General features: G+C 54.6%; 5 protein-coding genes across 5 annotated transcripts; 2 read left to right on the top strand and 3 right to left on the bottom strand.

Annotated features, from left to right (window-relative positions):
• Positions 1–1,608: 1,608 nt before the first annotated feature.
• On the top strand, positions 1,609–4,496 carry SETTUDRAFT_163566 (uncharacterized protein). Its single transcript, XM_008029095.1, has 7 exons — positions 1,609–1,842; positions 1,899–1,919; positions 1,975–2,106; positions 2,158–2,795; positions 2,844–3,412; positions 3,459–3,635; positions 3,685–4,496. Exons 1-7 carry the CDS (start codon positions 1,766–1,768, stop codon positions 4,291–4,293), a joined length of 2,223 nt encoding a protein of 740 aa, XP_008027286.1. The 5' UTR covers positions 1,609–1,765; the 3' UTR covers positions 4,294–4,496.
• A 1,714-nt stretch (positions 4,497–6,210) lies between these two features.
• On the bottom strand, positions 6,211–7,679 carry SETTUDRAFT_20251 (uncharacterized protein; the record flags this gene model as incomplete). The annotated part of the gene is made up of 3 exons (XM_008028692.1): positions 6,211–6,524; positions 6,579–7,174; positions 7,243–7,679. 3 exons carry the CDS (start codon positions 7,677–7,679, stop codon positions 6,211–6,213), a joined length of 1,347 nt encoding a protein of 448 aa, XP_008026883.1.
• A 3,444-nt stretch (positions 7,680–11,123) lies between these two features.
• On the bottom strand, positions 11,124–13,448 carry SETTUDRAFT_136730 (uncharacterized protein). The gene is made up of 2 exons (XM_008029094.1): positions 13,373–13,448; positions 11,124–13,231 (listed from the first exon to the last, which is right to left on the bottom strand). The coding sequence occupies exon 2, from the start codon at positions 13,140–13,142 to the stop codon at positions 11,304–11,306; it is 1,839 nt and encodes a 612-aa protein (XP_008027285.1). The 5' UTR covers positions 13,143–13,231; positions 13,373–13,448; the 3' UTR covers positions 11,124–11,303.
• Positions 13,449–14,742: 1,294 nt separating this feature from the next.
• Positions 14,743–16,040, top strand: SETTUDRAFT_136726 (uncharacterized protein; the record flags this gene model as incomplete). Its single annotated transcript, XM_008029093.1, has 4 exons — positions 14,743–14,862; positions 14,896–14,953; positions 15,076–15,400; positions 15,662–16,040. 4 exons carry the CDS (start codon positions 14,743–14,745, stop codon positions 16,038–16,040), a joined length of 882 nt encoding a protein of 293 aa, XP_008027284.1.
• A 78-nt stretch (positions 16,041–16,118) lies between these two features.
• SETTUDRAFT_163562 (uncharacterized protein) lies at positions 16,119–18,902 on the bottom strand. The gene is made up of 7 exons (XM_008029092.1): positions 18,743–18,902; positions 18,532–18,566; positions 17,709–18,024; positions 17,604–17,656; positions 17,291–17,536; positions 16,571–17,204; positions 16,119–16,521 (listed from the first exon to the last, which is right to left on the bottom strand). The coding sequence occupies exons 1-7, from the start codon at positions 18,744–18,746 to the stop codon at positions 16,388–16,390; spliced, it is 1,422 nt and encodes a 473-aa protein (XP_008027283.1). The 5' UTR covers positions 18,747–18,902; the 3' UTR covers positions 16,119–16,387.
• Positions 18,903–20,552: the final 1,650 nt, after the last annotated feature.

The following is a 20,552-nucleotide window of genomic DNA, read 5'->3' as shown; positions in this document are numbered from 1 at the left end:
CTAAACCCCTCCGAGGTCACTGACTCACGAGCTATGCAGCTATGTGCACGTCAAAAGTCCAGGGGGGTGGGGGGAGGCGTCTAACCCAAGCGCCATCTGATACCATTCCGATCCGATTTTCCCCATCGTAGATGTGCACGGGAAAGTGTATTTTCGCCGTGCTAATTTACACCACACACAAAGTGTAGTGCGCCACGCATGCTCCTCTGACGGTGAGAGCTTTCTCCGGGCTCCAATGTGTGTACTGTCTTGCTGGTACACTTGATGTGCCTGTACCCTGTTGGAGGAACATGCAACGCATCGTTTCGCGGCATTTCCGAGAGTACGTATTTGGAATGACGAATTTTTGTGCCTCGTGCTGTTAGGTTGCCTGACGTCACTCTTGAGCACGCGCTGGCCCCGTCGCGATACCAAGACAAGACGAGCATCACATGCCTTGGCGCATGTATACAATGCCTGAAGGTTGCCTTTGTGTTCGATGCTGTCGCAGAGAATACACGACGTGTGATGTTCTGATCGCCAACCTCACCTGGGCCCAACGGAGCCATGCAATGTGTAAATGAAATACGCCACCGTGGGTGAGGTTTAGGCACAGCTGCCTGACAGGGCTTTGTATGAAAATCTTTGTGGGGTTTGGGTGCGACAGTGAGAAAAATATGCGGACATGAACAATGCCGCGGAGAAAGCTGGCAATGTGCTTTCATTGAGTGAAGACCAAGCGAGGTGGGACTCCAAGGGGATATAAAGGCTGGGGGTGGGAGCTTGATGTCTTGATCAAAGGGTGGAATCTTGATATGCTGTCATTCCGGTGGGAGGAAAACTTTTAACCACTTGCTTTCGACTTCCTTTCCAGAGACAGCAATATAGCCTCCAGCGCGTAAACCGGTGAACTCAGGATTGACACTGGTACCTAGCTGGGTTTGTCTTGTGAATGGCTAGATACTCCCGTTTTCTTGTGGGAAAGAATGGCCCAGAGTGTGCTGATGCCATCCCACATGTCCAGCCATATGATGTACTGAAATCCGAGTGATGTCGTTCACCGTTCTCGTTTCATAGAAATACACCAGAACGGCTGGTTGTTAGTCACTGAAAGAATACAAATACACATTGGTTCCCAAGTACGACTTGGTAGGGACCGTCCTGGGCGCCTAGTAATGACCGCTCGGCATGCTTAGGTTATGAAGCGACTGCCTTTGCGGAAGTCATGCGCTGAGCCACCAGACTGAACACAGCAATTGAAGACATGAATATGGCAATGTTGTAGAACTACAAAACTATCAGCTTGTTGTTTCATCCGCGTCAACGTCGGCGGACGACATACAGCCTTCCGCGAGTACTCGCTCTCTTCGGCTTCGCTGCGCGCTTCGACAAAAAGTCGACGTAGATTTGGCAGATTGGACGGCTAAAAACTAGAATCAGAACCATGGTCTCGAAAAAGTTGCGCAACCTTACCATGTTGATGTTACTGCGATGGCGGAGGGGCAAAGGCGGAAACGTCAAAGCATTGGGCTAGATGCGAACCAACGCACGGGCCTCATTATCAAGGTGGCAGTCGCGAAGCTCGACCAACATTACCCTCTTTCGCAATTCACTCCTCACGCCGCCACTCGACTTTCAAGCATAACACTTCCTCAATTTCTTCATAGAACCACCACAGAACTTGGACGGCCCGCTCCCTCGTACCGACCGTTTACATCCATCGGGCCTCGCGAGCCGGAAACGGAGGGGTTTGGCTAAGCAATTGGCTGCTACGTATCTATAAGGGATGGCTGTCAACAGGATAAGAGGCGCATTTGCGCCACCGCGCAAGGGAGAAACATTCGAGTTGCGGGCCGGTCTGGTGTATGAAGTTACCCCAGGCATCAGTACAGCTGTTCACAACTGACGCCCGCCTCTAGTTCCCAATATGCCTACGAACGGTGAGCGCCCAGCATCACGACAGAGTTAACGGCCGGCACGCTAAGACTGTGGTAGGAAAGAAGCCATCCAGAAGACCATCATGTCAATGACCCTAGGCAAGGACGTATCCGCGCTGTTTCCCGACGTATTGAAGAACATTGCAACTGCAGACTTGGACCAGAAGAAGCTGGTGTATCTATACTTGATGTGCGTGAATTCGCCACTGACTGGCCGCCGCAAACTGACAATACGCCCCAGGAACTACGCCAAGTCACACCCCGACCTCTGTATTCTCGCCGTGAACACGTTTGTGCAAGACTCGGAAGACCCGAACCCCCTCATACGAGCATTAGCAATTCGGACAATGGGCTGTATTCGCGTGGATAAAATGGTGGATTACATGGAGGAACCTTTGCGCAAAACGCTGAGAGACGAATCGCCATACGTACGGAAGACAGCAGCCTTGTGTGTGGCGAAGCTATTTGATCTCGCGCCCGCCATGTGCGTAGAGAACGGCTTCCTCGAGCAGCTCCAGGAACTAGTCGGCGACCCAAATCCCATGGTGGTCGCAAATTCGGTCACAGCCTTGGTAGAAATCCACGAAACCGCACCGGAAACCAAGGCTCTTGTCATTAGCTCGTCGCAGCTCAAGAAAATGCTTCTGGCGCTGAACGAGTGCACAGAGTGGGGTCGCGTGACTTTGCTCACTACTCTGGCAGACTACAAGGCGGCGGATACCAAGGAGGCAGAGCACATTTGCGAACGGGTAGTCCCGCAGTTCCAGCACGTTAACCCCAGCGTGGTATTGGCGGCTGTCAAGGTCGTTTTCTTGCATATGCGCAACATTTCCCCTGAGATGATGAAGTCATATTCGAAGAAGATGGCACCACCGCTAGGTTCGTATCCAATCTGAAGATGATGGAATTTCTGTTGACGTGTTTCAGTCACACTGGTTTCCTCTGCGCCAGAAGTACAGTACGTTGCGCTACGGAACATCGACCTGCTTCTCCAAAAACAACCCGACATTCTCAGCAAGGAAATGCGTGTGTTCTTCTGCAAATACAACGATCCGCCGTACTTGAAGATGCAAAAGCTGGAAATTATGGTGCGGATAGCAAACGATAAGAACGTTGACCAATTGCTGTCCGAGTTGAAGGAGTATGCTATGGAAGTGGACATGGACTTTGTACGACGAGCGGTCAAGGCCATTGGTCAAGTTGCCATCAAGATTGAAAGCGCGAGCGAAAAGTGTGTCAACACGCTACTTGATCTCATCAACACCAAAGTCAACTACGTTGTCCAGGAGGCGATTGTAGTCATTAAGGACATTTTCCGAAAGTACCCCGGCTACGAGGGTATAATACCGACACTTTGCCAATGCATAGACGAGCTGGATGAGCCAAATGCAAGGGCCTCTCTCATCTGGATTGTGGGAGAATATGCAGAGAAGATCAGCAATGCCGGCGAGATCTTGTCAAATTTTGTTGACACGTTTGCCGAGGAATTCACGCAAGTATGTTTAGCTGGTATGTATAAGGGGCAATGCTAACAGAGCCTAGACACAACTTCAAATACTCACAGCTGTTGTCAAGCTGTTCCTGAAGAAGCCAGATCAAGCACAAGGCTTGGTTACCAAGGTCCTGCAGGCCGCCACAGCAGATAATGACAACCCGGACATTCGTGACCGAGCTTATGTCTACTGGCGACTCCTCTCTAGCGACCCACAGATAACAAAGGTATGTGACCTCCATGAGATGATTTGGAGCCATTGTTGACTCGACCTAGGACATTGTGCTCTCGGACAAGCCTCCGATTACATCGACAATACGGTCACTGCCCCCTCAACTACTGGAGAACTTGCTTACAGAACTATCGACTTTGGCCTCGGTTTACCACAAGCCACCGGAGGCCTTCCTTGGACAAGGCCGGTTCGGTGCGGAAGCGATGCAACGAGCTGCCATCGAGGAGCAACAAGAAGAAGCACGAGAGAACCCCATTGCTGCTGCAGCGGCTGCAGCGGCTGCCAGTGGACAAGCGCCAACCAACGTGGAGAATCTCTTGGATATCGATTTCGATGGTTCTGCACCGGCTTCGATGCAAAAGCAGCCCACACAGGGCGCGTCTGGCCTAGAAGGACTTGCCGGCACACCACAGCGTGTGGCATCCCCAGTAGGAAATGCGGCTCCACAGCAATCAAACATGGACGATCTCCTAGGGTTGTTTGGAGACGGAGGCGGGGCGGCGCCTGCTCCTGGGGCGCAGATGAGCAACGACGACATTATGAATGGATTCGCAAACATGAGCATGCAAACCAATCAGCCACCTCCGGCGACTCAACAAGTAGCAGGCGAAGCGAGCAAGAAGAGTAACCAGGATCTTCTTGACTTGTTTTAGTGGGGCAACGGCGATGAATGGGTATGTGGGTTTGCGCATGGTACTAGGTTAGTGGGGAGGTTATGTCCAAGCAGGAGCATGCAAAGGCGCTAGGGAACTATATCCGGGTATGGAAATGTGTGTGTGTAGTGGGAGGAGTAGATGGAGGGAGAGTAAAGTAAAGTGGGAATGGTAGTCGAGACCAAACCAAAACCAAGAAGAAGTAGAGGACGAATGCATGTTCTTTTTTTTTCTTCTCTTTTTTCTTTTTTGGTTTGCCGAGTGGGATTGCCGAAAGTTAGTATCTGATGAAAAGCTCGACATTTGCTTGATTGATTATGCATTGTAAGCGATACTGTAAGCTCGTATGTTGTGTTGTGCTCTCTCTCTCTCTCTCTCTCTCTCTCTGTCTGTGTGTGTGTGTGTGTGTGTGCGCTGTATGTATCGTGTTGATACATACACACACAGTACATACATACATAACCCAAAGAACTGACTCCTGACTCGCCCTGAAACTTGGTTAACGCGGTTTTTTACCAGGTGACTAGGTTTACGTGGTTTACGTGGTTTACGTGGTTTACGTGGTTTACGTGGTTTACGTGGTTTACGTGGTTTACGTGGTTTACGTGATTTACAAGGGGGGGGGGCAAGCCAAAGCAAAGCCAGAGGGCAATGACAGCTTGACTTGACAGTTGGCAGTTTGTTATGTACATGCTAGCACGTTTACTTTGTTAGTTTAGTTTAGTTTAATTCTGTGTCGTGTCGTGTCGTGTCGTGTCGTGTCGGGGGTGACCCAGGCGTCCGCCCTTCCTCTCCCTCCAAGGAGCATGGAGGCATTTCGGTGTGTCTAGGGGGGGGGGGCTGATGGAAAAGGACAAGCATGGCAATCCCTATTAGTGAGTTGGTAATAGCGGATGAGAATCTGGAAAGCCTGGCTGCAGAAAAAGAGAGAGAGAGAGAGAGAGAGAGAGAGAGAGTGAGTAAGCCGCAGCCGCAGCTGCAGCCGGTAAGCCCCATAGACTCCGTCAGTGGCAGTGTCAGTCAGCTACTAAGCACTTGGCCACGAAGAGTTACGCGCCTATTATTTTTCGGCGCCCCCCATCCATGCTAATCACATGTATTTTCGGCGGCGTTGAACGGTGTGTACGATGCTCACGATAAGGCGGGCCAAGGGCGGCAGAGACAGTCAGGTAGGCGTGTCTTGTTTTGGTTCGTTCATTGCAACCCACAATGGGGTTTCTTTCCATTAAGCATTAGACTAAGTAGTAATATCGAGGGGCCACATGCCGCCTCTTCGCCTCCATCTCTCTCTCCTTTGGGGGGGTTTGGTGAGCAGGGCGCGCGCGAGGGTAATTAAAAAAAAAAGGAAGGGCGCATTATTCATCCCAGCGAACCCTCTGACACGTCGGGATCCATGCGTTGATTCAACCATGCGTTCCAGGCGTTTCCTTATGCCTTGAGCCCGCCCGCCCCAAAATCGTCGTCATCAAAACAAAAACCCCCTGACGCAGCAGCCATGCTAGCCGCTGTCAAAAAAAAATGTAAAACCGAAGAGTGGCGGCTGGGCGCTGAAGCGAATGTGTATACAACGGAACTTTTTTCTTGGTTAAAAAAAAGTTACCAATAAAAGCGATCGACTTGGGTATCAAAAAAGGGTACAATAAACCACGCTCTTGGCGTTAGAAGGAATCCACTAGAAATAAACAGTGGTCCTGGTAGGGAGATGCACGTCATTACTCTACGCTGTAGAGACACCAGTAATTCTATGCCGTAAGGCCCGTGTTGAAAATCAAGGGGCGCTGAAATGCTCCGCAAACAAAAACTCCGGTCCAATGCATAGGTCGTAAAGGCCGTCACCTAGGAGGGGGTGTAAGGTGATGTGCGAGTTTAGAGATGAGTATAAGTATAAGGCGGAAGGTGTAGGTGGTGGTGGTGATTCTAGTCTTTGCGGAGAGTGTGCTCGGTGTCGGATCCGACCGTGTCACAGTCCCAGAGACTCTGGTTGTCGTCGGTTGGCGAGCGGGAACCAATCGGGCTTCGGCCACCGGTGGAGTAGGATGACGAGGAACCACTGGCCCAGTCGTCCGAGTCGGAATGAGATGGGAATTCCTCGTAGATGTCGAGCATGCTGTAGCCAGCGCCGTCCATTGGGTCGCCAATCTCGACATAGTCGTAGTCCCATCGGAACTCCTTGTCGAACTGAGTACGGGGCAGGAAGTTGGCGCGGCCAAAGAAGTAGCAGATACCGGCGACTGAATACGTGTTAGCGAGCATGCAGGCAGAAGCGGGGACAGACAAAGACTTACGGAGACTGCCTGCAACCAGGTCAACAGCGTAGTGGTGGGAAAAGTACATGGTTGACCACCACAGCCACATGGTGTAGCAGACGTAGACGGGGAACAGCTTGGGGAAGACGTGTCCCATAAACAGTGTCTCCAGAGTGGCCCATCCAGAGTGCAAAGAGGGGAAGGCACCAAAGACCATGGGCGAGGCGAGGAAGGTGGATGTGTAGATGTCAATGCCGGTAAGCTTGTCGATGGCCTTGAGACCTGCGGCATCTCCGGGAATGCTGTAGTTGGCGGGGGCCAATCCGTACGAGTTTTCGTACCATGGCGGGGAGCAGGGGAAGATGATCTGAATCAGGACGGCAGTGATGTTCATGTAGCCAAAGGCGCGAGCCCAGATGGGAAGGGTTCCTGGAGGGCCCCAGATGAACATGCATGCGCTAACAATGACGGGCGATACGTAGTGGACGACGCCGTATGGCAGCCAGGCAAGGATATCGAGGACGGTGTGCTTGTGGGCCGACAGGACGTTGCTTAGGTTGGCACCGTAAAGGATGTTCTCCAGCGCGGGCAGGACGCGAACCCAGATGGCAGGTCGGTAGTCTGCGGAAATGTATCTGTGGAAGCGGATTAGCATGTGAATGCATAACGGGCCGAAAGCCAAAGCGGGTAGGGATGGACATACTTGCAGCTGGAGAAGAGGAATAGCCATGTAAGAGTAGGAAGCAATGGAAGCAAGAATTGGCGTGTGATGGGCAAGCACAAGCCCGTCATGAGCAGCGTCGCAATAAACGTCTTTGCAAACGGACCAGGGGCCTCGCTGACCGACAGGGAGAAGATGGCAACAATGGCGAGGAAGAGATACTGGGCGTCGTATATGGACCATGAATGGGTGCGCAGAGAGCGCAGCGTGTCCGAGGGCGACCATGACGTTTCGAGCGAGGCGATGGATGACGTGGGCGACTGGCGGCCGCGTATGCGCGACTTGGTGGCCCTCCACTTCCGGCGGACGCGGTGGGGGATGAGATTAGGCAGGGCAGCGAGGCCCGGGACGGTGGAGCGCGAGAGCATGTCGGAGGCGGCGGTGTTGTCGAGAAAGGCAAGATAGCTCTTGTTGGTCATGGTGGAGGCTTAGTCGGGGTTGGTCGCGTGGGAGAGAGATTGGCCCGTGGCGCGGCGGGTGGGATCTGGAGCAAGAGAGAGGGAGAGATGGAGAGATGGAGAGATGGAGAGAGAAAGAAGCGGCGACGGGCAAGACGCGGCCACGAGCTGCTTGCGGCGAAGAGAAGGAGGGTAGTCTGGGGGGAGGGTGTTTGGGGAGCAAGAAGCGGTGGTCGAGCCTTTTTCCTTTTTTTTCTTGTGCTTGTCGAGGGGACGACCAGCAGCTTTTGGTGGGCGAGCGAACAAAAGGCAGGGCAAGCGGAAGAGGGCGGACTAAGGATTATGAAAGGCAGGCGTAGGGGAAGGTCCGGATGGCTGAGGCGTGCAGCGCGCCGGGGTGTCAAATTAGGTCCGCGTCGTGAGCGGCTACGACGGAGGGGGCTAGGTGGAGGGTGCGCCCAATTTCGTTTCCAGCCCTGGTGCGCGCAGTGGTCGGCCCTGGCTGCCAAGGATGCGCATCAATGGCTGCGATGGGGTACGGACTAAAAGCTGGCGATGATGATGATGATGATGATGATGATGATGATGGTGGTGGTGGTGATGATGATGATGATGGATGGCGATGCCCCGCCGCCGCCGCCGTGGTGGATGTGGGTGGAAGGGCGAGGATGAGGGTCAGAGAGAGAGAGAGAGAGGGAGAAGGAGTGGGAGAGAGAGCCAGAGCACGCCTCGTGTGGACCCCTGGATAGGCGGTGCAGGCAGCCGTGGATGCTCCCACTCCCACTGCTACGCCTACTACACCGAGTATGTACATGTAGGTATCCATACATGGGTGTTGTGTGCATCCATGTGCATGTCCACCCACACCCATAGCCACGATGGGCGGGCTGAGGCGACGATGCCCATGCCCTTGCAGCCGCCGCCCGGCCATGACAACATGATGCTTGCAGTGGGAGGAAGAGGGCGGAAAGCAATGCGCTGGTTGCTGCGTTAGCTCATCATGACATCAACACACCGCCCAGAGCCGCCCAAGGCTGCATCGCTGCATTGCAGTGGCAGTGGCAGTGGCCGTGGTGGTAGTGGTACATGCATGGATACATGGTAGAGGCCATGGATACGCCGTGCCTACACATACTTACGTACCCATCTGCTCTGTATGCTGCTACAGCCTCCGCCATGAACATACGTACTCGCCGGGGCAGCTCTCGTGGATGCATGGCGCTGAAACTTGCTGACTCTTGACCGCATGCTGAACTCGGCCTCTTGGACGCCTACTTACCAATCACTCCCCCACCACACCTTCACCCACACAGCAAAAGGCGTCGGCTGACTGTATTTCGTCCGCCTCGTTGCTCGCCTCATGGCCTGATTAAGCGCCCTCTCGGGTTGCCGTAAAGTCCCGGCCCGGTGGTGGACCGCCAACCATCCGATCCGCGCCCAGTTTCTCTCTCGCTCTGTCTCGACCTGCGTCTCTCTCCCGCTATCTCGCCCTCTCCCGCTCACGGCGCTCCACCACACGTGCCCAAGCTACACTAATCCGCAAACTAAAAAAACCCATGACCTGCAAAAATCTCCTCCAGCCTCGCCTCGGCGGCGTGCAATTTCCTTTTGGCCTGCGCGCATCCCTGCAGCAGCGTCGATTCGCTTTTCGCCCGTGGAAACCGGACCATCGGACCAAGCTGAAGCTAGCCTCTGTTGCCCGATGCCGACTCTCCATGCTCCCCAACTAGGCTAGCCGCTCTTGCACACTTCCCACTCCTACTACCACTACTATGCACACCTTACTCCACACGGCACCACGCAGAGCAAGAAAAAAAATCAATGAAACGCGAAAACAAAACCCATGCCCTGCCTCGCTCGACTGCCGAGCCTGAAAATCCCGCACACAGACGCCCTGACGTCTCGACCGCAACTCCAGCGATCATCACAATCTCCTCGTCATTCCCCTTCCTACAGCGTTTCACTCACACCACAGTATCACACACACACTCACTCACTCACACCTTGTCCATTGTCCGCATTGAGTCGTGACACGGGCACACGCGCACCCCCCAAGCCATGCCCATGTGCCAGCCAACACACAACATAGATAGCATGCCATGCCATTTGACTCGAGATTGCCATCATCACAAGCACAACCTCTCTGCCTGCATGCATGCATACATGTGCGCGCACCCACCCCAACAGAATAAACGTGCAAAACACCCGCTCGCGCCTTGTTACCGTTGACCTGTCACCTCCCCCAAGGGCCCCCCCTCCCCTTCCACAACATACACACCAACTAGTGTTTCACACACCCAACCCAGCCAGGAACGGGCGGAGGGGCCCACACAGCGGCACGATACGCAAGAAAACGAGAACGAACAAAAAGAAAACAAAAACAATCAACACTCGTAATCAAACGTCGTGTAACCACAACAAGAAGACATTTCCCCGGGGATATTGCTAGTAGTTGTAGTGTGTGTGTGTACCATCTCATCTCGTATACAATAGCTCCAGGCCCGAGTGCCGAATTGCATCCCCGAGCTCCAGAACCCCCCCGTTCTTGTCTCACTCACACACATCCACGTCTTACTCTCTCACTCTACCCAACTTAACTTGATAGTCCGAGAGCACAAAACGAGCACTGACTGGCAAGACGGGGGCGGGCTGATGATGATAATGATGATGATCGTGATACAAAACAATAACTCGGGTGCGCGCGCCACCCCTTCCTTTACTATTATCCCCCCCCCCTCACTAGGTGTATTTCCAAGCTTGTGTCTGTGCCTTGTTGGGGGCGAGGGTAGGGGGGGGACTGTCAGACTGGGAGGGGAAGGGGGGGTGATGTGGCGAGAGAGACGAGGCGAGGCGAGGCGCATGCAAGGGACGTATGCATGTACTACGTGAGAGAGAAAGGGAGGGATGCGCTGCGCCGTGATGTGATGTGAAGGGAAGGGAAGGGAAGGGGGGGATGTGAGATGTGAGAGGATTACCCCGACTCCCGCGCTCGCAGGCAGCGGCGTTTGGTTCTTGCAACGCTTGGACCTACTTGTGGTCTGGGAGCCTATTTCGCGGAACGGGGGGGGGGAGCGGCGGCGGAGAGGCAAAGCGAAGAGTGCGGTAGTGGTAGGGGTGGGTAAAGTACCGATTGACCGATATCGTAGCGAAGCTGCAAGCGTAGTTAGTCAGTCGGGGAGAGAGAGAGAGAGAGAGAGAGAGAGCAAGAGCGTGAGAGAAATAAGAAACAAGCGAATTTGAACGCAACACTACAACATTATTCCAACATATATACATAGTAGACATAGATGGGAGACAGAAACACAGCACCGTGGGAAATTAGAAATGAGAAAATAGGAAATGATATTCAGGTACCACGACTAGGTCTATTGGTACACTAGTAGCTCTTATGTTTTTTGGACCCCATGTGTCATGCACAGAAAAAAAAAGAGAGAGAGAGAGAGACCATGGAGTTGGCCGGCTTGGCTGAGATGAACTAATAACTTTTTTCTTTCCCCCTGGGAACCATACTAGTCATATAGTATGGTATCATGACAGCAAACAAAACAAAACAAAACTTTTCACTAGCTACAACACACACACACACACATGTATAGAAATAGACAGACAGACAGATGCATAGAGAAAAAAATACATAGAGAATGACTAGGCAGTATCAATCAAATCCTCCAGAAACTCGTCCAGCTCAATAATCGTAAACTGCTCTGCCCACTTGGCCCGGAACTGCCGCTTGCGGTAGCCACTGTTGATCTGCTGTCCCCAGCTGATCAATTCCACCTTCCACCCCCGCTTCAACGCTCGCTCCACATGCGCTAGGAACCCATCCGACATCTCCGCCACCGCCCCGTCGCCCGTCGCCAGCACCATGGTGCTCGCCTCTTCGGCATCCAGAATGCTCTGGCACATCTTCAGATGCAGAATCTCGTCCACACCCTGCTCAACCCATTTCGGAGCTGCCCGTGTCTTTGCAACACCCGGCGCGCTCGTTTCAGAGTCGCTGCCGCTGCCGCTGCCACTGCCATTGCCGCTTCGCATCTGCTGAGCCTTGTGCCACCCCATCTTCTTGACGTCGTTGAAGAATTTCTTCTTCTCCGAATCTTCCCGCACAATCAGCACCTGCTCTTGCATCACGCTGTCGTACCCCACCGCCTTGGACGTCTCCACCATCTTCTCAATGTGCCGGAGCGGGTTGGCTTCGCGGTGTGACCCGGCAAAGAACCGCTTGGCAACAGGCCGACGCCGCTCCATCACGAGCGCGAGGCTGTCAAACGAAATGTCATACGCGTTGTGCTGAAGCCCATGGTACCGCAGCATGTCCTTGAGACCAATCATAATGTTCGACGCGTCCACAAACACATGCAGCCCGTGGTTGCGCGACCGCTCATTCAAGAGCTGCATCGGCGCCACCAGCCACTTTTGGTCTTCGGGAAACGTCGTCATCAGCTTGTTGAACAGATGGACATGACGCTCCGTCTTCGAGCGAATCACAAGAGGTGCGCGTCGTCCGCTAAACGAAACAGCGCGTGGGGCTGGCGTTGGCGTAGTCGGCGGCGGCTGCACAATAGCAGCGTTTTGCGAGGCTGCCCTGGGTACTGTCACTGGTCGAACAGTTCGTGGGACAAGCCCGTGGCGTAGAGGCGTAGCAGCAAGCGACGGTTGCTGTACTTGGGCAGAAACGTTTTGACTCGGTACTGAAGTGCCGAACGTTTCGCGTTGCACATGACTAGGCGCTGGCGCTGTAGAAGCAACAATGGCCGATGCTTTTTGTGGTGGCTGTACCGTGGATAGTTGTTTGAGTGTGCTGGGGCGAGGCTGAGGCGTCTTTGGCTGCTTTTGTTGAGTGTGCACATCTTCAGCTGCCTTTCGTGCAGGCGTTGCAGGCCTGATTTTCGCCCCAACGTTCGATCGTGAGCTTGTTCGCGAGGGCCTACACAGCGTTTCAGCCGCATCGGCGTCCTCGATTGATTTGCTGTCAAGTTCGACTGCTTGCTTTTGCGGAGAGGCATGCTGCACTGGATGCGCTCTCTGATCGCGCTCTTCGGCAAGCTGATCGAGAGTCTCTTGCATGATCCGCTTGCGGTTTTGCTCTTCCAGTAGCTCCTTCTCAGCGCGTCTGCGAGCCTTCTTGCGCTGAGTCTTTGTCAACGCCGGCGTCTCTGAGAGAAGCTCGGCTGTAGCCCCGACATGTTTGGCCAATGTCTGCACTGGCCTCAACGTGGGGGACGGTAGGGTAGCTTCGTCAGAATTGCTTAGCTCAGAGTCCGGGTCGAGCGGCGGTAGTGGTGCCGCAGGGGTATCCGGCAAGCCTAAGCTCTCGAAAAGCTTCGAGAAACTACCCAAGCGTACTCCTCCATCTCGACTTGCTGGTGTAAAGGTTTGTGTTGCAGGTCGAAGCGCTGGAGAGCGGATGTCGCTGGAACCGGAGTCGATGAGGTCAATAACCGAGCTAAAGTCCCAGCCGGTATCAATTGGTTGTGAAGGCATCGAGGATGATTCTCTTGTAAAGCTGAAATGCAAGCGTTGCTTGGTGTGCTCGTTCTGGGGAAAGGGAATGTGCTAATGTGTAGCGGAAACTAAGGGGGGTGTTAGTTGAGTGATCAATCTTTGATAAGTTGGTGCTAGATGCCTGGCGCTTCACAGATATAGTTCATCCAAGTTATATATATTGGGCGCGTAGATGGTGGATCCTGAGGCGTAGCAGATACCAAACATACCGTGTGACTGATCTCGAAACAGTGACCGTAATCGCACGCTCATGATCGACCGTGGCGATTTGTAGGTGAAAAGATGTTGCCAGGCTCAAGCAGTAGCCGTAGAGGCAAGATTGCGAGAGAAATTGCGTGTAGTGAAGGAGTAGTGAGGGCTGCAAAAGCGGGAAGATAAGTGAATGGGGTTTGGGTGGCGGTGGGGTGAAGGTCATCGGGAGTGTCTCAGCCTCATGGTCCGAGCGCGAGCCAGACATGGATGATTCGCTTGCGTCGATATGCCAACGCCACCCAGAATGACACATCATGCATGTTGGAGATCGCGCGTGCTCTGGACTCAATCCAGCCATGTATTCATCTCTTTCTGACTTGTTTTGTCCCATCCTCTTGACGGAAAAATAACTCAATGCATGCGCGAAATGTCCAGCAGCGTTCCGCGCATTGTTGATTGACTCTCGGTGCTGCTCATCGTCATCTGACCTTACTAGAAGGAGTAACGGGAAATTGCTAGCAGAAGAATATATGCTGCACTGACTAGGCACCGGACGAGCATTGCTGATGGATTGACTCGAAATCAGCTCGCAGGCACTGCAATGGCATTGGAAAAGAAATACATAAGCTGGCTGGAAGAGCAGTTTGCCACTCCATGCATGCACGTTTGAACCTTGTTTGGTAGCTTATCCTTTGTCCACCACCACTAGGTGCAGCGACAGCTCTCACGCCGTCAGACACCAGAGCAGATCTCTCGACTCGAGCAAGACAAAACGCCTGGTTCTCCTCTCAGTGCAAACTTGTGGAGACTCCAGTTTCAGCACAGGCAATTATCTGACGTGAGCTCAATCACCTCGTGACAATAAGGCCGCAGACCAAACGCGAGCAACGTTGATTGAAAATACAGTGGAGTTGAAACTTAAACTCAAAAATGGAATTCGTGTAAGCGTTCAGTTGATGACCTGCAGATAGACGATATCTTCTAGCAGAGAAGTCTCAATTCACTATATGTGCAACAAGATAGCAACACAAATACCTCGATAAAAACGCAAAATGGTACACAACCCCAGCAAACACTCCACCACCCTGTGTGGTTTCAAAGCCAGACCCAGTCTCTGCCCATGTCAGATGTAACCCACACGAGCCTCGGCTGTTCCCAACTTCTACATGTACGAACGCGTGTGCCCCACACAAGCCGCATATATCCCCTAACCTAACCGGCCAGCCGGCCGCTGCATGTGTTGCCCCTCGCCCAGCCCAAAGCTTCTCCAACGATATCCAGGTAAAAAAAAATAGCATTACTTACTGTACCCCTCTTTTCGCTCTCCAAAAAAGAAAGACACGACTCCAAAAAAAAGGAACCCCCAAAAAAAGAGAAATAAACAACAATGTCTGCAGACTTCTGGGCTGGCTACATGTCGGGCGCAGCAGGCATTATCATCGGGAACCCGCTGGACCTGATCAAAACGCGTCTTCAAGCCGGCAACAAGACGGCGCTGCAGAACGTAGTAGTAGTAGATGGTGTAGTTGCAGCGCATCAGCAACAGAGTGTGCAGAGCTTCAGAGCGCATTTTGAAAATGCCGGGACGCTTGTACGAGGTGAGATATACTTAATAATACCTCTGTTGCAACACCACCACCACCACCACCATATAACTTCCCACACATATTCATATCCATTATCGTAATTTCCAAAACTAACAAGACAAATCACAGTAAAGGCTCCACAGCACCGATCCTAACCTACGGCGCCCTCAACGCCCTACTCTTCGTAACCTACAACCGCACCCTCTCGCTGCTCGCCGACTCGCCCACGTCGCCAGCCAACCTCTCCAAGGTATTTGTCGCGGGCGCCACCGGCGGCCTCGCGAGCTTCGTCGTCAGCGCACCCACCGAGCTGATCAAGTGCCGGGCGCAGGTCGCCACGAGTCGGCACACGACGTCGTGGAGCGTTGCGCGCGACGTGTGGAGGGCTGAAGGCGTCCGCGGCTTGTACTATGGCGGTGCGATTACTAGTGTGAGAGATGCGGTGGGGTATGGATTCTAGTGAGTAGTCTTTTTTTTTCTTCTTCTTCTTGTCTTTTCTTGCGTTTTGGTCTTTTTTTTAAACTTCACGTGCATGTCATGTCATGTCATGTCAAATCTCTTTCTTATTTTTTTTTCATCAAAATAGAATTGTTGAAGCAAGGAAGAGGCGGGGGGAAAAGAGAGACAGAATTACAATGGACACGGACACACGGAATCCAATTCCGAAATGCATGCATGCATGTAGGAAAGAGAGACTTCGAGACTGACGTGAGAAAATAGCTTTTGGTCGTATGAACTCTCCAAGCAGGCCTGGAGCTCGCCCGATGACTCGCATCAACAGACAGCCATGAAGGTGCTCATGTGTGGGGGTCTGGCCGGCGTGATTACCTGGGCATCCATCTTCCCCTTGGATGTGGTCAAGACGAGGCTGCAGACGCAGATACTGCATGACCCGGCCAAACAAGGCGAGCAAAGTGGGCTCCTGCAGCCAGAGACGCCCAAGACGCGAATGGGCTCGGTGGAAATTGCCAGACACGCATATCGGACAGAGGGCGCGGGCGTCTTCTTCCGTGGCCTGGGCATATGCAGTGTGCGTGCCTTCATTGTCAATGCCGTCCAATGGGCCATGTACGAGTGGATGATGAAGCTGCTGCAATAGACAAAGATCCCCACTCACCATAGACTATATCGAAAGAGAAAAAAAAAAGCTACACTCAAAGAGCATTGAAGCAAAAGGCTTGTGCATGAGCCCATGAAATCTCATTCGACCTGGTAGCTACATCTCGACAGCTAGCTTTTTTTTTCTCGTGTAGACAAGGAAATTTTTGTTCCCCTACAGTGCTTCCCGTTACCAAAAACTGATTCTCAGGATAATCTCTCCAAATCCCATTCTTATGGAGAGGTGTAAATGTGACAGGAAAGAAGAAATCACCTCGTCTGAAGGCGCTTAGACACAGCAAATAGGAAATGCATCGACATGGACACGGCGGACAACAAAAGTCGCAATTACATGATCTGATCCTGCGTCAGGCCACTGGCGTGCTCGGTGCCTTCCATGACATCGCCGTTGCCCACGTTGGTGTACTTGACATAGGCAAGGCCCAGAGGCCTGCCGCCGTACTGGTAGCCAGTGAATTTAGCTGTAGACGTTAGTGGATTGAAATACAGCAAAACTTGGGAAGACCATACCGATAGATGTCTCTGCATCTGTAGCCTTCTCGAACTCAACCACACCGGTTCCGCGAGAGCGACCGTTGGGCTCGTACTGGATCTCGGCGCGTTCGACCTTTCCAATCGTGGTGAAGAGCTCCACGAGATCCTCGTTGCTAGTCGACCAAGGCAGGTTGCGGACGTAGATGATGTTGCTGGGCTCTCCACCGGCAGTTGCATAGTCTGTAAATGGGTTCGGGGCAGGCGGGGCGGCATTGGGGTCAAAAGCAGGGCCACCAGCACCGCCGCCGTATCCGCCATTGAAGCCGCCGCGACCTCCAAAGCCTCCATAGCCACCACGGCCACCAAATCCGCCGCGGCCACCAAACCCACCACGAGCGCCGAAGCCTCCGTAGCCACCGCGTCCACCGAATCCACCAGGAGCACCGGCGAAGCGATCCTCACGAACCTCAAGGTTGCGGCCCTGCCAATCATAACCGTTGAATTGGGTGATGGCGTTTCGGGCGTCCTCGGGCGTTTCAAACGCGACAATACCCGAGCCCTTTGGGCGGCCGTCAGGTGCAATGTGCACGTCAGCGCGTAGCACTTGACCGTTGTTGGCAGCCTGACGGAAGAGGTCCTTCAGGTCCTGCCAGCCGACGTTGTAGGGAAGCTAGACGTGTGAGTCAGCACATGGCCCCCCCTCATCAAAGACAAGGCGCGAAAGGGAAGGGAAAAAAAGGAAACGGGGTTACAAACGTTGGCGACGTAGACCTGTCGTCCTGCACCGGCGCCCCCAGCCGCGGCGTGACCGCCGTAGCTACCATAGCCGCCACGACCCATTCCGCCGCCAAAATCACCGCGACCACCGGGGGCGCTGAATCGAGGCTCGGCCTCTCGATCTTCGCGAACGTATACGAGTCGGCCCATGAGGTTCTGGTTGCTGAGCGTTGCAACGGCGTTCTGCGCCTGCTCCCGAGTTGCATATTCCACGATGCCACAGCCCTACACCCAAGCAAAAGCCAGTCAACCTCCATCCTTCTCACGATCAAGACAAGCCATCATCCATTACCTTTGACATTCCGTTCGGCAGCAGCAAGACATCTGCGAAGAGGACCTCTCCAGCTATTTCGACATTAGCCCATCTCTTGACGCGGCGCGACGCACGTGGGCGTACCTTGGCGCATGAAGTCCTTGAGGTGATGCCACTTGACATCGTAGGAAAGATTGCCGACGTAGACGCGGCGGTCCTGCTGCGAAGAATCCCTAATGTTCTGCATCATCTCGCCCTTGTTTTCAGTGGGCCGCGACGAGCCTCCTCTGCCGGCACCGTACGACTGGTAGCTTGCCGCGCCTTGGGCACCGCTGTTGGGCGAGCGCGAGCGACGTTCGGTGCGGCGGTAGTCGTCCCTGCTGCGAGAACGGCTGCGAGGCGAGTAGGAGCGGCGCGAACGACGCGGCGAGCGAGAACGGCGACGGGGAGAGCGGTCGCGCTGGTCATAGTTGTCAGTTTCGTACGACATGATTGCAGCAGGCAGGCAGGCAATGCGTCGATGCGAGGCAGACGGGGCGGAGTGTGGGCGATGCGAGCGGTGGTTGCAGGCCTCGCGGGATTGATGGGGTTGGGGGAGAGAGGATGCGCGAGCGGGCGGACGTGAGCAGCGCTCCCGGAGCTTGGGCAACGACGAAACGCTCGGACGGTAGTTGCCGCCCGTCACGTGACGCGACCGCACACGACGCCGCGACCGACGCAGCCTGGAGGCGACGACGGCCGCTGCCGGGCGCATTCAGACAGACGCGAGCCACCGCCAGCAGCAGCAGCAGTACCGGCGGCGTAGGGTGGCTGCCCAGGTCCCGGTCCCGTCCTCGCCCTCGCCTTCGCCCTCGCCCTCGCCCTCGTCCTCGAGCTACCGGCAGGCCAGGGCGGGTGGCAGCATAGCATGGTTTGGCGGCCGGCCAGTGGCCAGCCAGGGAAAAGAGGAGGAGGAGGCTGTACTCACTCGGTCACTGGGACGGTACGTGTCTCCTGCAGAGTCTGGCAGGCAAGAGTCAGCAGGCCCGGGCAGGCAGTCTGGAGGAATGTGAAGAAGAGCAGAAGCGTGCTTGTGGACGGCGACGGCGACGGCAATGGCACTGGCACTGGCACTGGCGCTGGCGCGGAGGGTGCTGGGCGGACGGCGGCTTTAGGAGGGGGAGTCGAGGGGCACTTACCCATGCTGTGTATTAGAAGTAGGTGCCGGTGACACTTGCTTAAGGCCGGGCTCCCTGCCAGCTGAGACGGCCTGTAGGGACCCAGTCGTGGTGCAGATATCACGCTGCAGAGAAATTGCCCTTCTTCCGCCCACGCCTCAGCGATGACGCCTTATGCGCCCGCGACAGTGCAGGCCTCCCCACGGCACACCCGGCCCCAGCCAATCGCCGCCCGCTGCCCGCTGCTGAAAGCCTAAACCGCGCGCCCCTCCCCCCTCAGGCCTGCCCGCCGTCCGTCAGTGAGCGTCCAGTGCCGCCCGTCGACCGCCGCCCGTCGAGCCCGCCCGCCGCCGCCGCCTGTCCGCGCGCCGGGAGCGGCCGTGGGTGAGTAGTTTTTTTTTTTTTTTTGCAGATGCGTGTGCTGCGCCGGCTTCGGGCAGACGGCGAGTGCGTCCGAGAGGGAGAGCAGAGCGAGAGGCACCGTGATGGGTGAACTGGATGATATCGGGTGGGGCGTCTTCGGTTGCTCGGTCCAGTGTGTGCTCGCGCCTCCCCCCACCATTACGGTAGTCCGTGCGCGATGCGGGAACGGTCCTTAGTGTTAGCTTCCTTCTGCCTAACCGTGCCAGCGCCAGCACCCAGCCATGCATTCCTCCATACACACATCCACACATCCACACACACACACACACACACATACGACTACAAAGGCCCCCTCGCAGCCCCCTCTGCATTCTGCACGCACGCCCAGAACAGCAACTGCCGACCCGCCGTCGCGCACGCCCCGGCCAGCTATCACTATCGTGGACAGCCGCATCGTCACGTCTCCAGCACCCCTCCACCTCCCCTCCCACGCATCCGGCCTCCGCCTCGACACCACCCACGCCTGCCCAGGCCCCGTCACACCCGAGCCTGTCCTGTAGCTGTATGGCCGGCTCGCCCAGAAGCGCCCCTCCACCTCTAGCCCGCCTGCTTAGCCTGCCCCGGGAACCGGCTCCTCGACCAACCGTGTGCTTTGCTGTCGCTATTTCCGGATGCCAGTCCTTCCAAGAAAAACCCGCGCGTGCCTGCTTCCGGCTCTCCCGACAGGCTTGCACGTGTAGGGAAGGATCCGGCGCAGGGTCACGTGCACGTGGAAAAGCATGTTGCCGTCGTCTAAACCTTCTCTGCCAACCCCATTCTTGTCCGCTATGCTAGCCATGCCCACTCGGTCCGAAGCCCAACCTTGAATGCGCTTCACGCACGCAGACCGATGCGGCGCTGCCTCATGCGACATGGCGATATCGACTCGAGCAACTGGCGCTAGCAGTGATGCTAGCCTTCAAGTCAACTAGCCTAATCATGTTTGTCTCACCATGTCCACTGACATGGCGGGATCAAAAGTCGCGTCTAGTAAACCGCCTCTTCCGCCCGAGTCTACGACGATGCAAGGTAAGACGGACTGGAATGTTTTCAGGTAGGTGTTGACTTGGCCGTGTCGATCCTTAGCACCCTGCTTTCATCCGACTAGTGGAGAACGTATTGGACTTGAACAGCAATGCTGTGCGAACCTCTGCTTTTCTGGAAACTGCACGTCCCGAACCAAGTGGGCGCACAAGAAAATATACGTTGAGTGCGACATTTCAAGTTCAACAATGGCTACTATTCGTCCAGCTTGTTGAGTAACCGATTACAAAGGATTATTTATTCCAGAGCATGCTAGCGCCTGACAATGCGCCTGATAGGAAGAGCCACTCCATGACTCGACGACAGACAATTCTATAAGATTTATTCATCTCGTCAAAACTCAAAGTCGCCAGCACTTGAAGTGGTGATGCTGGCGTCAGATTTG

Source organism: Exserohilum turcica (genome assembly GCF_000359705.1).
Source record: "Exserohilum turcica Et28A unplaced genomic scaffold SETTUscaffold_3, whole genome shotgun sequence".
Classification (NCBI taxonomy): domain Eukaryota; kingdom Fungi; phylum Ascomycota; class Dothideomycetes; order Pleosporales; family Pleosporaceae; genus Exserohilum; species Exserohilum turcicum.
This window is presented reverse-complemented; position numbering and strand designations above follow the sequence as displayed.

What these genes read in the sequence shown, in the direction of transcription:
- SETTUDRAFT_163566 (XM_008029095.1), top strand. Translation starts at nt 1,766, where the DNA reads ATGGCTGTCAACAGGATAAGAGGCGCATTTGCGCCACCGCGCAAGGGA. An exon ending in TCCCAATATGCCTACGAACG is followed by an intron (nt 1,920 to 1,974) that starts GTGAGCGCCCAG and finishes AGACTGTGGTAG; the next exon opens with GAAAGAAGCCATCCAGAAGA. An exon ending in TTGCCGAGGAATTCACGCAA is followed by an intron (nt 3,413 to 3,458) that starts GTATGTTTAGCT and finishes AACAGAGCCTAG; the next exon opens with ACACAACTTCAAATACTCAC.
- SETTUDRAFT_136730 (XM_008029094.1), bottom strand. Translation starts at nt 13,142, where the DNA reads ATGCCTTCACAACCAATTGATACCGGCTGGGACTTTAGCTCGGTTATT.
- SETTUDRAFT_163562 (XM_008029092.1), bottom strand. An exon ending in CAAGGACTTCATGCGCCAAG is followed by an intron (nt 17,657 to 17,708) that starts GTACGCCCACGT and finishes ATGTCGAAATAG; the next exon opens with CTGGAGAGGTCCTCTTCGCA. An exon ending in AGATGCAGAGACATCTATCG is followed by an intron (nt 16,522 to 16,570) that starts GTATGGTCTTCC and finishes TAACGTCTACAG; the next exon opens with CTAAATTCACTGGCTACCAG.